The sequence below is a fragment of the Antechinus flavipes genome, chromosome 4, assembly GCF_016432865.1.
Source record: "Antechinus flavipes isolate AdamAnt ecotype Samford, QLD, Australia chromosome 4, AdamAnt_v2, whole genome shotgun sequence".
NCBI classification, from domain to species: domain Eukaryota; kingdom Metazoa; phylum Chordata; class Mammalia; order Dasyuromorphia; family Dasyuridae; genus Antechinus; species Antechinus flavipes.
In genome coordinates, this window is record NC_067401.1 from 7,973,993 (window position 1) to 7,989,473 (window position 15,481).

The 15,481-nt window shown below is 37.7% G+C and overlaps 2 protein-coding genes across 2 annotated transcripts in view; both read right to left on the minus strand.

The window, feature by feature from the left end:
• LOC127563075 (zinc finger protein 260-like) overlaps nt 1-15,481 on the minus strand; it is a 298,396-nt gene that overhangs the window by 74,213 nt on the left and 208,702 nt on the right. The window lies entirely within an intron of this gene.
• LOC127563077 (cullin-4B-like) lies at nt 10,779-13,638 on the minus strand. The gene is given in 3 exon segments (XM_051999305.1): nt 10,779-13,303; nt 13,306-13,413; nt 13,416-13,638. Coding segments are annotated over 3 exon segments (2,670 nt in total). The 3' UTR covers nt 10,779-10,964.

A 15,481-nucleotide genomic window follows, 5' to 3' on the forward strand; every position in this document is an offset into this window, starting at 1 on the left:
TCTCTGGGGTGGGATTGTGGGCCTGGGTTGGAGTAGGGGGAATATTCAGGACTAAGGCATTGGGCAGATAGGGAATGAGGAGTCTGATGCCTGCGGGGGTTCACAAACTTGGGACGGGAGAGTGTGACTGTGGCCTAAGGTGGGTGTTTATTGATCATTAAAGGAATTATGAAAAAATGCACAGCACTGCCCCATCTGCCACTGTAATTAGTTTTGGAAAATAGCTCCTTATAAAATGATGTGATGACTTATCATTTCATAATTTTATCCATTTTAATGTCCACTATGATGCATAAGTTTTTGCTTATTTTAAGTTGAAAGGGGCTCTGAGACCAAAAAGTTTGAGATGGGCCATCGAAAAGCAAAATCCACCATGATGAAGTATACTCTACTCTGCCAGCACATCCCTGGCCGATGCTCACCCGGAGAGTTTCCTTGGATTCCTTCTGCTGAGCGGGTGTCCTGGAGGGACACTGTCCTCCAGAGTTGGTCACGGTCCAGGAGGTTTCTAAAATCTCCCTTGGATGCGGGAGTCAGTGATCGGTACTCGGCAGAATCTCCTAAAAGAGAACTGGATCTGCCTGCTGCCCCAAAGGAAAAAGCACTGTCCATGGTGTCTGGGAGGGCCATGTAGGGTGCCCCATGGATGGGTAAGACAGAAACACTTGGAAGGCTGATCCTGGTTCAGCAGGAATGTGTTTCCTTCAGGCCTCGGTGACCTTCTGGGACGTGGCTGTGGACTTCACCAGGGAGGAGTGGAGGCTCCTGGAGCCAGCCCAGAGGGCCCTGCACAGGGATGTGATGCTGGAGAACTACCACAATCTGGTCTCTGTGGGTAAGTGCGGCTGTGCCTGTGACTAGGGGTCTGGGGAGGGTGTGCCAGGCTGTGGATGGTCAGAGACAGTGTCATCCTTCCTCCTCAGACAAAGGAAGTCCAACAACCTCCTGGTACTGGCCCTGAGGCTGCAGGCTCTTTGCTCTGGAGTCCACTTCTTCCAGGAAGCCCTCCTTCCCGCTCTTGTCTGACTTTGTTCTGCATGGAGGATTTCCCTCTCTATGTTGGAACCAGCAGGGACCAGGCCTGTCTTGGCTAACCTCCTCTCCAGTGATAGGTGATCCCTGAGACAGAGCAGCCTCCCTCAGGTACAGGGATGCTCTATCGTAAGAGGTCCATCAGAGAGAATGTGTTTATTCCTTTAGGAGGATTATGTTTACTCCAGGAACTGGCCAAGTTCCCAGACTTAACACAGGCCTACCATGAAGGTTATTAATGAAGGCACAGAGATCAGCCAATCCTTCTAGTGCTCCCTGAGATTTTATCAGATAAGAGCGCATTTTAGAGTTCTCAGCAAAAAGAAGTTTCACAAAAGACATGGCTGAGACTTCCTTAAGATTCCTACTCACTAGGATTCCTTACAGCATGTCGGTAGAATTTAAAAACTATCCCAGGGAAGATGAAGGATCACAGATCTAACCATGCTAGTCCCCAGGAAGCTCCAAGATCTACCTCTTTCATTAGTAGTGATTCTGTAATTAACTTGGGTTATGGTTCTTGCACTAAGGTTTTATTTTAAATCTGTAAATGTAGATTTTCTATTTTCAGTTTAGTCATAAAAATCATTTGACTTATAAGTGAATAATTATTTTCCTACATGATAATGAAATTTGTTGGGTTTTTTTTGGTTTCAGTTTATTCTGTTTGCCAAAAAAAAAAGAAAAAAAATAATAAAGTACCTGTTGATAAAATGGTAGTGACTGTAATCTGTTTGCAAGGTGATTTAATACTATACAATTAAAACAAATTATTATGTAGGGGGAAAAAAGGAAGCTCCTGGGTCCTTACTGTGGCCCCTGGAAGCTTTTTGGGCTAGCCCGGCCCACCTGGCACATCATACCCTCTTAAGCCTGTCCACTCTTTCAGGATCCACACTGTTCCATTTCCTGTTCCTCTCCAGAATTACTGGGAATTGGTGTGATTTTATTTTTAAAATTTTATTGATTTTTTAAAATGTCACCAGACTTTTGCCCAGGATCTTTCTTCCTTTTTTAAGAGGGGAAGCCAACTGCATTGGAAAAATTTGGAAATAGAGACTCACATCAGGGGATTCCCACTTTTGCAAAGGACTGAGTAGAAGTGGAGGCATCTGCTCTCCTTGTCTTGGTAGTGGGTCTGTTCTTTGTGACTCTGACTTGATTTTTCTGGGTAGAGGCCCATTGTCAATGGGACAATGAGAGTCTTCTTTTCTTGGATTTGTTTACTCTTCTCTCTTTGTCCCTTTTATTCTCCTACTTTCATGCACAGCAGCCTGTATAGCCATTCTGCCAATGGGTGAAGATTTTGTTTTAGTTCTTGGCTACCATAAAGCACTTCCATTCCAAATTTTGTGGTATAGAAGAAGGTATTATTCTTATTAATGACCTCATTGGGTTATGTACCCAGGCAAATGATCTGTGTTAAAGGGTGTGGACATATTACTTTATTTGCATAATTCCATGTTCAATTCACAGCTTTAACTGATTCACAGCTTCATCAGCAAAGCAATAGTGTGTCCATTAGCAGCTGGGTGATGTAGTACCTAGACAACTGGGCCCAGAGTCAGCCCTGAGTTCAAATCCCATGCCAGATACTTACCTGCTGTGTGATCATCATTTACATCAGTTTCCTCAGTGTAAAATGAGGGCAATGATACACTTTTTTTTTTCTGAAAGGAGTTGTGAGAATCAAATGAGATAATAATAATAACCGTTAGTTACTCTTAGCACAATTATATGTAACGGGGATAAACTAGAAACATTTCCAATAAGATTAGGGGTAAAGCAAGGTTACCTAATATGACCACTATTAAATATTGTACTAGAAATGTTAAATTTAGCAATAAGAAAAGAAAAAAATTGAAGGAATTAGAGTAGGTAATTAGGAAACAAAAGTATCTCTTTTTGTAGATGATGTGATGGTATATTTGGAGAATCCTAGAGAAACAATTAACAACTTTAGCAAAGTTGCAGGATACAAAATAAATCCACATAAATCATTGGCATTGCTATATGTTACTAACAAAGCCCAGCAGCAAGAGATAAAGAAATCCCATTTAATATAATTGTAGATAATATAAAATATTTGGAAGTCTCCCTGCCAAGAAGCCAGGAACTATATGAACACAACTACAAACACTTTTCATACAAAGTAAGATATAAACAATTGGAAAAACATCAATTATTCATGGGTTGGCTAAGCTAATATAATAAAAATGACAATCCTGCCTAAATTAATCTAATTCAGTACCATAACAATAAGACTGCCAAAAATTACTTTATAGAGCTAGAAAAAATAATAACAGAATTCATTTGGAAGAACAAAAGGTCAAGAAAAGCAAGGGAATTAATGGGAAAAAATGCAAAGAAAAGTGGCCAAGTTAGACCTAAAAATATATTATAAAAACCATTTGGTACTGACTAAGAAATAAAGTACTGGATCACTGGAATAAGTTAAGTGTACAAGACATAAAAGTCAATGACTGTAGTAATCTACTGCCTGATAAACCCAGACTCTTGCTTCTGAGATTAGAACTCACTTTTTGATAAAAATTAAAAATAATGTGGAAATCAATTAAATTATTTCCTCCATGCTACAACTTGCCGAATTTTATTTCAATGTGGACCATGACTACCCAGACGGTCTGGTCCGAGGACACAAAGCCTGCCTCCTGACCTAGCATGACTACAATAACTTGGTGCAGTGTGAAACTCTCGAAGCCAACCTCCACTTCCCTGCAATTCGGGCTAATTCAAGAAACTGACCTATGCTGTAAGAAGAGGAATGAAAGTTAAGGAAAAAAACTCTTTGAAGGTGACTTTGTGAACTGCTTGAGTGAAAGTAGTGACTGCCAAGCCATGGCCCAGACTGGTTAAATCCTGAAACTGCAGAACAGCAGTAACAACAGAAAATCTGCAGGTACTTTCATTTGAAATAGAAACAGTCAGAAACTATAATGATAAACCCAATTCCATTTTCCATAAATTCATTGCATTAGTAGCAAATAATCCGAACTGAAGATAGTTAATTACCTTTACGCTACTAATGTGCTTCAATAGTGGCAAATTGTAGTATTTCTAAGAAGGGCGAGCTAAGTGAATTCCTTTTTAATCTGTGGGACTAGTTTTTTGAAATGTCTCTCTGGGTTCAGATGGCTCTCTCCATCACAAACCATTGGAATTGGCCTGTATTGTTGAAAAAGTCCAAGTCCATCCCAGTTGATCATCACATAATCTTGTTGCTGTGCATAATGTTTTCCCGGTTCTACTCACTTCACTCAGCATCAGTTCATGTAAGGCTCTCCAGGCCTTTGAAATTATCCTGCTGGTCATTTCTTATAGAACAATAATAGTCCATAACATTCATAGACCATAACTTAATCAGTCATTCCCCAATGGATGGGCATCCACTCAGTTTCCATTTCCTTACCATTACAAAAGAGGCTGCTATAAACATTTTTGCACATGTGGATCCCTTTCCTTTCTTTAAGATCTCTTTGGGATATAGGCCCAATAGAAACACTGCTGGGTCAAAGGGCATGCACAGTTTGATAGCCCTTTGGGCATAATTCCAACCATTCCTTAATAATGATTCAGTGTCCCAGTTTTCCCACATCCCCTCCAACATTCGTCATTATCTTTTTCTGTCATCTTAGCCAATCTGAGAGGTGTGTAGTGGTATCTCAAAGTTGTCTGAATTTGCATTTTTCTAATCAATTGGGATTGAGAGCATTTTTTCTTAGGACTAAAAGTAATTTTAATTTCTTCATCTGAAAAGTATCTGTTTGTATCCTTTGATTATTTATCAACTGAAAAATGACTTGTATTCTTAGAAATTTGAGTCAATTATATTTTAGAAATGAGGCCTTTATCAGAACCCTTGAATGTAAAAAAATTTTCCCAGGTTTTCTGCTTCCCTCCTAATCTTGGCTGCATTGGTTTGTTTGTATAAAAACTTTTTGATTTAATATAACATGATATTCACCTTTAAGGAAGAACTCTGCCAATCAAATTGCCAAAAAATATTTTATCGAGCTAGAAAAAATAATAACACAATTCATCTGGAAGAACAAAAGGTCAAGAATATCAAGGGAATTAATGGAAAAAAATATAAAAAATGATGGCCTTAACAGTACCAGACCTAAAACTTTAGGATAAAGCAGCATAGTTTACCTATAAGATCTTTGGAAAAGGGAGGAATTTATGACCAAAGAAGAACTAGAGAATATTATGAAATGCAAAATGAACAACTTTGATTACATTAAATCAAGAAGTTTTTGCACAAATAAAACCAACCAATCTTGTTTGTACAAGATTAAAAGGAAAGCACAAAGCTAGGAAAAAATTTTATAGCCAGTATTTCTGATAAAAGGCCTCATTTCTTTTTTCCTTTTTCTTTTTTATTTTTAATACACATTGCTTTATGAATCACATTGGGAGAGAAAAATCAGAGCAAAACGGGAATAATATGGGAGAAAAAAACAGAAAAAAGAAGTGAACATAGCATGTCTTGATTTACATTATCTTCTTAGTTCTTTTTCTGGATGCAGGTGGCATTTTCTGTCCAAAATCTCTTGGGATTGTTTTGTATCGCTGAATTACTGAGAAGAACCAAGTCTTTCTTAGTTGATTGTTACACATTCTTGTTACTGTATTTAATGTATTCCTGGTTCTGTTTATTTTGCTCAGCATCAGTTCTGTAAATCTTTCCAGGCCTTTCTAAAATCAGCTTGATCGTTATTTTTTATAGAACAATTATATACTTTTATTTCTTCATTATTCCTTCATAGACCACAATTTGATGGGTATCTATTCATTCCTCAATTTATGGGTATCTATTCATTTTCCAATTCTTTGCCACCACAAAAAGAGCTACTACAAACATTTTTGCACTTGTAGGTCCCTTTTCCTCCTTTATGTCCTCTTTGGGATATAAGCCCAGTAGAAATACTGCTGGATCAAAGGGTGTGCACAGTTTTATGGTCCTTTGGGTATATTTCTGATTGCTCTCCAGAATGGTCGATCATTTCACAACTCCCCCAACAATGCATTAATGCCCCAGTTTTCCCACATCCCCTCCAACATTTACCATAATCTTTTCTTTGCCAATCTGAGTGGTATGAGGTGGTACCTCAGAATTGTCTTAATTTGCATTTCTCTAGTCAATAATGATTTAGAGCATTTTTCTTTATGACTATAGATGGCTTTAATTTCTTCATCTGAAAACTGTCTGTTCATATCCTTTGACCATTTATCAACTGGAGAATGACTTGTATTCTTATAAATTTGACACATTTTTGATATATTTTATAAATGAGGCTCCTCTGATCCTTTATTATGAAAAACACCAAGTTTTAATATGTCTTGACTGACTGGCTCCATGATATTTGAATTGTTTCTTTTTAACTGTTTGAAACATCTATCAGATCTTTGGAGAAGGGAGGAATTTACGACCAAAGAAGAGCTAGAGAACATTATGAAGTGCAAAATGGACAACTTTGATTATATTAAATTAAAAAGTTTTTGTACAAACCAAATCAACTCAGCCAAGATTAGAGGGTAAGCAGAAAGTTGGGAAAAATTTTAATAGCCAATGTTACTGACAAAGGCCTCGTTTCTAAAATATATCAAGAACTGGGTCAAATATATAAGAATACAAGTCATTCCCCAATTGATAAATGTTCAAAGGGCATGATCAATGAACAATTTTCAGATGAAATTAAAGCCAAGTATAGTCATGTGGAAAAATACTCTAAATCATTGATTAGAGAAATGTAAAGACAACTCTTAAGTATCACCTCATACCTTTCAGATCGGGTAAGGTGACAGGAAAAGATCATGATAAATGTTGGAAGAGATGTGAGAACATTGGGACACTAATACATTGTTGATGGAGTTGTGAAATTATCCACCCATTCTGGAGAGCAATCTGAAACTATGCCCAAAAGGCTATGAAACTGTGCATACCCTTTGATCCAGCAGTGCCATTTCCATTTCCATGGAAATCATAAAGGAAGGAAAAGGATCCACACGTGCAAAAGTGTAGCAGCTCTTGTTGTGGTGGCAAAGAACTGCAAAATGAGTCGATGTGCATCAATTGGAGAAGGGCTGAACAAGTTGTGGTACATGAAGGTAATGGAAGATTATTGTTCTATAAGAAATGATGGACAAGTTGATTTTACAAAGGCCTGGAAAGATTTACATGAACTGATGCTGAATGAAACAAGCAGAATCAAGAATACATTGAATACAGTAACAACAAGAATGTGATGAAAGACTCGGTTCTTCTCGGCGGTTCAGTGTTCCAGGGTAATCTCAATAAGCTTTAGATGGAAACCGCTACCTGTATCCATAGAGAGAATTAAGAACACTGAATGTAAATCAACAAATGCTATGTTCACTTTTTTTCTTTTTCTGTTTTTTTTTCTCTCATAGTTTTGCTCTTTTGTTCTGATTTTTCTCTCCCATCATGATTCATAAGGAAATGTGTTTTTTAAAATGAATATACATATATAATCAGAAAAAAAGATTTTTTTTAAAAAAAGGAAGAGATCTGTAAGCATTCAGGAGTTTAGCCTGATCATCCACAGCCATGGCTGGGTGAATGAAGAGGGTTCTTTGCTGTGGTTACCACTTGGATTTGGACGCACAACTTCTAGGCTTTGTCTGCCAGTGTGTGTCTGAGACACTGAACATGGATGACCACGTTCTCTTTGGAGGACAGAGCGTGCTTCAGAGATGCTTTGTAGCAGCCTCTCTGCCTTCCAGCTGCTGCTGCTGCTGCTGCTTTTTTAAGCAACATGAAACTTTTTAATCAAGAACACAAACTCTCCAAAGACTCACTCTTGGAAATGACAAGTATTTATATTATTTATGTAAGATATATACACATACATAGACACATATGTATACACAAACTCACACCCATAAATTTGGCTCTGGAAATTTGGCTTTGACTCTCTATATCATGAACTTGTTAGTTAACATTGCAAAGATTTCATGTGTACTTATGGCAAAAGTGAGTCATCAGTTCTTTGTGGACTAAGCAGTGAAAGAGCACGTTCCTGTATCCTGTCAGCCATGCTTGGGAAGGCTTAGGCTAGTTCCACCCCTTCTTCACAGGCATCCTTCAGGAAAGTTGTTCTATAAAAAAGTCTGTTCCATTTGGAAGGAAGGCTGCTGCACTCTTGCAACTAAAACTGATCCAGAATAGCTTTGAATAAAGTATCTAGGGAGATGGTTGCACAGGGACAGATAATATTTTAGTTTAATGTCAAAAATGTTGATAGTTAAGTGGCTGAAAAAAAAATTCACAAAGACCAGCTAAATACAAATGAAAACTGCATCAAGCTACACAGCCCCTCATTTGCTCTGGTCTTGTTTTCTTCCCAGTGATGGATTTTGGTACATACATATCTATCACTTTTCTGTAAATGGGTTATTCAAAGAATTGTCATTTTTCCCCCTTACCTATCTAAAGTTGAATTGAAGAAAAAGTGAAAGGCAAAATTTATGGGTGTGAGTTTGTGTATACATATGTGTATATATATCTTACATAATATATATATGTATATATACATATGTTTATATATGTATATATATTTAAAATCTTTAAATTTTAAAAATATATTTAATTTTTAAATTTTATTCTATTTATTAATATATTCTATAATATAATTCTAAATATAATTCTATTTAAATATATTTATTTTATTGTTATATTATTTTATTCCATTTATAAATAGATAAATAGAATAAAGTATAATATTTTTATGAATGTGTCTTCTGTATAATCTATGGCTAAATGCCACACAGATGTGCCAATTGCAGAGCTAGCCTGGGTGCTCTGAGACTGATGTAGCACAGTCTGGCTTGAGTATCTCCTGAAGTTCTTTGCTATGGGAGGAGGACCAGGCAAGACACAGAGGACCCAAGGGGGATAGGGATAGAAAAGTATCCTTTTCCTCTTTGAAGATGTAGCTTGGTTTTGCCTGATTTGGACCTGTATCAATTTTTAGTTTTAAAAACATTAATGGTAGCAAATTATAAAATTCTTTAAAGCAGAGGTTTTTAAGCCAATACTTAATGATTTTTAAGGATCTCCTCAGAAATAATTTTTTTAAGTAAAAAAATTTGCAGAAAAATAGAGACAGAGAGGAAAAATGACTTAAAACTTACCTAAGAACTGATCTAAAAAATCATTTATGCTTTACAATGAGTTTTCAAATCTTATCAGTTGTTTCTTCTGATATTTTATATTTTCTAAGTAATTGCTCTTGCTTCAATTGTTACAGCCTCCAGTTTTAAAAGGGTGATTGTCTAAGGGGAGAAATCTCTTTGAGGAAGGGACCTACCTACTTTCCAAATGGTGGGGGGCTGAAAAGATTCCTTGAAAGGCTAAGCCCACCTGGGAGAAAAATGGTTCTAGGTACAGAGTTTGGGGAGGGTGGGGGAAAGAAAGCTTTCTAGTTTAGTGAAGGAGGATGAGGGTGTTGATAACTGATGGCAGTTTTCTTGTCAGATAAGTCCTGGGCTCTAAGAAAGAAGAAAAGTAGCTAAGATCTAGGATATAGAGAAGCTGCTGCTGTAAATGGTTAGGAAGACTTGTCAATGCAGTCTTTTGTTAGATAATCAAATTCATGTCAAAAGGTGCCATAAGAGATGGAACAGATTTTGCTATAGAAAGCCACGAGTGGAGAGGGCTTAAGAAAATTTAATTAGCAAATGGAAGAGGCAAAGGCTACTTGCCTGAAGGTTAGGATCAATATATTTTTCTTCCTTGTGGCTTCAAAATGGTGGAGGTATGGATGAAGTGCTACCAAATACTATACTAGTTTAGTTTTTTTAAAGAGCACTTATTTCCTGCCTGCACACAGGTTAGACTGCATGCATTCCAGACTGTAGCTTAAATCTCACTGATGTACATATATGTAGAGGGAGAGAAGTAGCCTTTTTGTTCTCTAGACTCCTCCCAATTTGGAAAACTCAATTATCTTGCTACTCACTTCCATAGTCAGTTAGTCATCCTAGCCTGGGACTTTCTCTTGCACTAGAGGTAGCATCTGGATCTTATGGCAACATGTCACCTCTTTACATGGCAAGTGATTTTGAGAGAGAGAAGGATCAGGAGGTCCTCTCCTTAAAATCAGAAAATTGTTACGGATTTTCTATACTAAGAATTTTCAAGAATTAGACTAAGAGTGGGAGTAAATAAATGGAAAGAGGTTCTGGGATGCTTTCAGAAACCTTAGTCCAAAAAAGAGGCCTTCCCTATGCTAGGAGGGTCAGCGCATGTGGGTGTAGGGCCAGTGGCACTCGTAGATTTACAGGGGCTTGTTTTCACAAAACTATGATTCTTTAAAGCTTTACCTGTTTGATATCCAGGAGCAGCTGCTCCTAAAATTTAAAGATGTTTTCTCTGGATTAGATTTGTTTTAAAAAAATCTTTTCAGTGGAAACAATATTATATAGCAAATGTCAATACACTTGACCATTTAGTTCTCTTTGCAAGGAAAGCACAAAACAGATGAATAACCAAATATCGGGATGATTGTATATGGTTTGTCATTCTTGCATGCACTTTTAAGTATGCTGGGTAAAGTCTCCTGTACACAACTCACATTTTGCCTCCCAGTCACAATGCAACCCCGCCACTTCCCATCAAGCACAGGAACCTTTCACAGTCCCCAAATTTGAGTGAAGTATGAAAGATCGTTAAAAATTTGTTGCCATCAACCAAACATGGAAAGGGTTCAACAGCATTCTTCTTTAATGTAAACTGTGCTCTTTAAATGGGCATATAAATCACTGAAAAAGCGGCTTTCATTCAGTAAGTCATCAGTAGTAGGAAAGAAGTCAATTAATTGGAATGATAGGCTAATTTATCTACTGGCAACTGGGTATGATTTACCAGGTGTTCAAAGGTGAACATTTTAGGCAACGTAATTGTACTGGTTTGGGTTTTCTTTGTCTCTTTCCATGTAGTCCCTGTCAATTAAGGATTCTATTCTCTTCTTGAGATCAGCAGGCTTAACCGGGAACCTCAGTTGATTATATGCTTCTGAAATAAGCTGATTGTGGTCTAGAGCCTTTCTTATCTTCATGATTCTCACAATTGCAGCATCAATGTGATACTGTCGGTCCTGAAAGACTTTTTCGGTAGTGCTTGCTTGTTCCTCTACTGTTTCTTTCATCTGGATTTGATTGATTTTTATCCTGAAGAGTTTGTGTCTGAAGTCATCGTTGCAAGTAAATTTATCACCATCTTCCACATCTTTGCCCTTGGGATTTTTCATCAGAACTCTAGCTTTGCCACAGGCTAAGGACTGGAGTGATCTCCTTAATTCTCCATCCTCTATTCCTGTAGCTTGCTTGATGTCTTCTACACTAAATTCTTTGCCATCGTTAAACATTAGCAACACCAGTGTTTGGAAAAGAGAGACCTGAAGCTCCTTTTTGCCCTCTTTAAATTCTGCTTTTAGTACACAGTGTCCTAGCGTCGATTGCCACTGAAGCTTCCTCCCACTGTGTTTACCTAAGTAAAAAGTCTTGAAAATCTCCTGGAGTCTTACCATCTCAGCCGGTAAGTGAACCTCCATAGGCACATAGGTTGGCCAGTGACCTGTTGTCAGGATATTCACGGTCAGTTCAATGCTAACAGGAGAGTTTTGGTTTTGCACATACTGTTTGAATTGAACCATGATATCTTTGGACAGCTCTATGTCTTTGAACATCCCTTCTAGTTTGCTGGTGAACACAGGTCCACATTCGTGCTTGAGTTTTGAAAGCATCGACTTTTCAGCATCTGTCGATGCGCTCTTTCCAACCAACAGCCTTTTGACTAAGTCCTTCTTATAAAAGGCTTCAAAGACATCTTTCCCATAAATGAACCGAAATATGATCATGATCTTGTCCAACATTTTCTCAAGTTCTTCATCTGTAGCTTCCCTGTTACCTGCACGGAGCTTTGAATCCACATACTTTGCTATGAGCTCAGCAGGCTTATTTGGTCTTTTGTTAATGAAGGTTTCAAATGCTTCCTTCGTGGCATTGACAAACCTTTCGTTTTTCATAAAACTGATTTCCGTAATATAGTCAACTTTATCTTTAAAGTCCAGCAATTCCTGTACCATGGTCTTATCTTTTTCGGGATTGATGACAATAGCGCTGCCAAATGCCTTGATGTATTCAGTCCAGTACTGCAAGAGAACCTGAACTCCATTGCATACCCTGCTAAATAGCTGATAGAGTAGAGACAAATCTTGAGTCCGATTTTCATCAAGAAGGTGACTTAAACCTTTCTGAAGGATGGCTGTTAAATGTTCACCCAGGAGCTGCTTTTCTACAGTTGCAATTAGTGGCTTCTGAGTAGTCAGATCTAGATAAGTGATCAGCCTATCTTCTTCTTCTTCTAGACGTCTGTTGACATGATGAAAGTATTCAGAAACCTCTCTTTCTTGCATCAAACGCTGCCCCTCGGCCGCATATAGCTGGTTGGTTTCTTCCAAAAATCTTTGTTCAAAAGAATCTTGATAAATCTGCAAGTCTGAAAGCATACTCAGGAGGCTTCTGAGCAAACTCCTGTCAATTGCTTCACCGTTCCTTTCCCTATCAATCAAAAGGAGAATGCCTTCAATAGTCCTGTTCTGGACTGTCTGATCGCTAATTATATGGGTCCTAAATAATTCTAGACCCATGTCCCAAATGGAAGGCAGCATTGAATTCTGAAGAACGTACGTTCTATCCAAATACAAAAAAATGCTCCTAATCATGGACATTTGTCTGCAGTGATTATGCCAGCACTTATCTATCTTCTTTAGAAAGAGAACACTGTCCAATGAATCCTCTCGGAATTGGTGAATTTGGGTTCTGATGTGTTCTTCACAAATTTGTCTCAGCTGTTTGTATAATTTTGCAGAGATCCTGTAGGAACAGAGGTTTTCAACAGCCTGATAGAGTTCTTCTAAATTGTATGTAATCGAAGTACTGTTCTGAATGGCTTCTACTGCTTCCTTCAGTTTCTGCCATAATTTCTCTGTGTAGTTTTCTGGAAGAGGTTTCTCTTTAAAGTTCTTGATCACCAATTTCTTGGCTGAGCCTGGTTTACTGGTGGTAAAGCTAGAGGTAGTAGAGGGGGCTCTGAGAAGCTCATTTGCATGCTGCCCTTTAGCCACAGAGGGGGGTAATAAGTTTTTGTTTTTAAGTTCTTGCTGCTGATCTGCAGCAAGTTCAGGTGAAGAAGAAGATGTGGATTCCTCAGCCATCTTCACAATAAGCCTATAAAATCCAAGGAGTCTTCCAGGTGCAGTTTCTTCTGGAGGTAGTGATACTTGAGGATGGCAACTGAAATCCCGGGGCAAGAAGCTGTAAAAGTGGTGGAAGAGGTGGGAGAGGAATTCTTGGGGAGGAGCAGGAAGAAGGGATGGGATCAGTCTTCTTTTTGTTGCTGCTGTAGTTGTTGTTTAACTTTCTCTTCTTGAAACAGGAGGTAAAGGTGGCCAAAGTAGGGCTGGTGCTGTTATAACCATCAGTGGCAGGTCTGACCTCCTGGGAAGGAGGAGCAGCAGCAACTGGGGGGCTGGGGAATGAGAAACCTGTTGGAAACATGAAATTGCTGGTGTCAGTAGGCTGGGAAACATGGACCCTTTTGGATGGATGAGAAAGAAAAGATAGAAAAGCAATCCATCCAGGACCCAGTGAAGGGCATTGGCAGGGGAAGACAGGGAAGTCAGCCTGCTTCTTTATGAATAGTTAAATTCTGATTGCTTTTTCTCCCTGGCATTTTCTCATTTCTTTCCCTGCATATAGGGATTCCTGTTTCCAGACTGGATGTAATTTCCCTGTTGGCAAAACAAGAAGCACAATGGATACCAGAAGTCCCTGGGGGGACCTGTCCAGGTGAGTGAGTGCAAAGCAGGTCATTGGGAATCACTGCAGGTGGCCACTTCCTGCATCAACTAGAGGGTCCCCGGTTAGGATGGCATCCTGACCTTTTTGTAGCTCTTATTGTTTATTGCTGTATTGCCTTCCAAAATGATTATACCATTTCATAGCTTTAGCTTTGGGCAAAATCATGTCTGTTTCTCCATGGAGTGAGTCACTGGCATAATTCTTTTTTTTCTCTTTTTTTTGTGCATACATTTTTAAAATAAAAGCTTTTTATTTTCAAAATATATGAAAAGATAATTTTCAACATTCATCCTTGCAAAACCTTGTGTTCCAAATTTTTCTCCTTCCCTTTCCCCCGCCCCTGACAGCAAGTAATCCAATATAGGTTAAACATGTACAATTCTCCTAGATGTAGTTCCACATTTATTATGTTGCACAAGAAAAATCAGATCAAAAAGTAAAAAAATGAGAAAGAAAAACACAATTAAGCAAACAACAACAGAAAAGGTGAGAATGCTATGTTGTGGTCCACATTCAGTCCCGACAGTCCTCTCTCTGGGTGCAGATGGCTCTCTCCATCACAAGTCTATTGGAACTGGCCTGAATCATTTCATTGTTGAAAAGAGCCAAGTCCATCAGAGTTGATCATCACATAATCTTGTTGCTGTGTACAATGTTCTCTTGATTTTACTCACTTCACTTAGCATCAGTTCATGTAAAATTCTCCAGGACTCTCTGAAATCATCTTGCTGATCTTTTCTTATAGAACAGTCATATTCAATTACGTTCATATACTATAACTTATTCATGGGCAAACATTTTTACAATTTTAGTCGTAGTTTATTTTTTTCAAATACATTCAAAGGTAGTTTTCAACATTCACTTTGGAAAAACCTTGTGTTCCAAATTTTTCTCCCTCTCTCCCTAAGATAGGAATCTAATATAAGTTAAACATGATATAGGTTAAGCAATTCTTCAAAATATATTTCCATATTTGTCATATTGTGCAAGAAAAATCAGATCAAAAAGGGAAAAAAAACATTAGAAAGAAAAAATCCAAGGAAATAAACAACAACAAAAGGTGAGAATACTATTCTTTGATCCACATTCAGTCTCCATAGTTCTCTCTCTGGTGTGAATGGCACTTTCCATCCAAACTGTAGGAGTTTTTACTGGCTTATTTCACAACTTTCTTTTGAATTTAATGGATTTTACATCCCTTAAAGATGATTTCATTTGCCTTTTTACATTTTTTGGAGAGCAAACACAATTTTTCTTATGGCCATTGCTCTTTGTATTCCCTTTTAAAAATTATTCAGATCTTTTAAAAGATCTTTTTTTTAATTAAATGGAAAAAAAGATTTCTACATCTTCATTTTCTTTTAAAAAATTATATTTTTTGTTACTCTGAATTTGATAAACACCACTAAATATGAACATTTTCATTTGAAAAACAGAATAACAGGACAGCATTTGAAACTGTCAATCTAAATCCATCATATGTCCTTTAAAAATATACATAATAAATTCAACACTGTAACTTCAAAGATGTTGTGTTTCT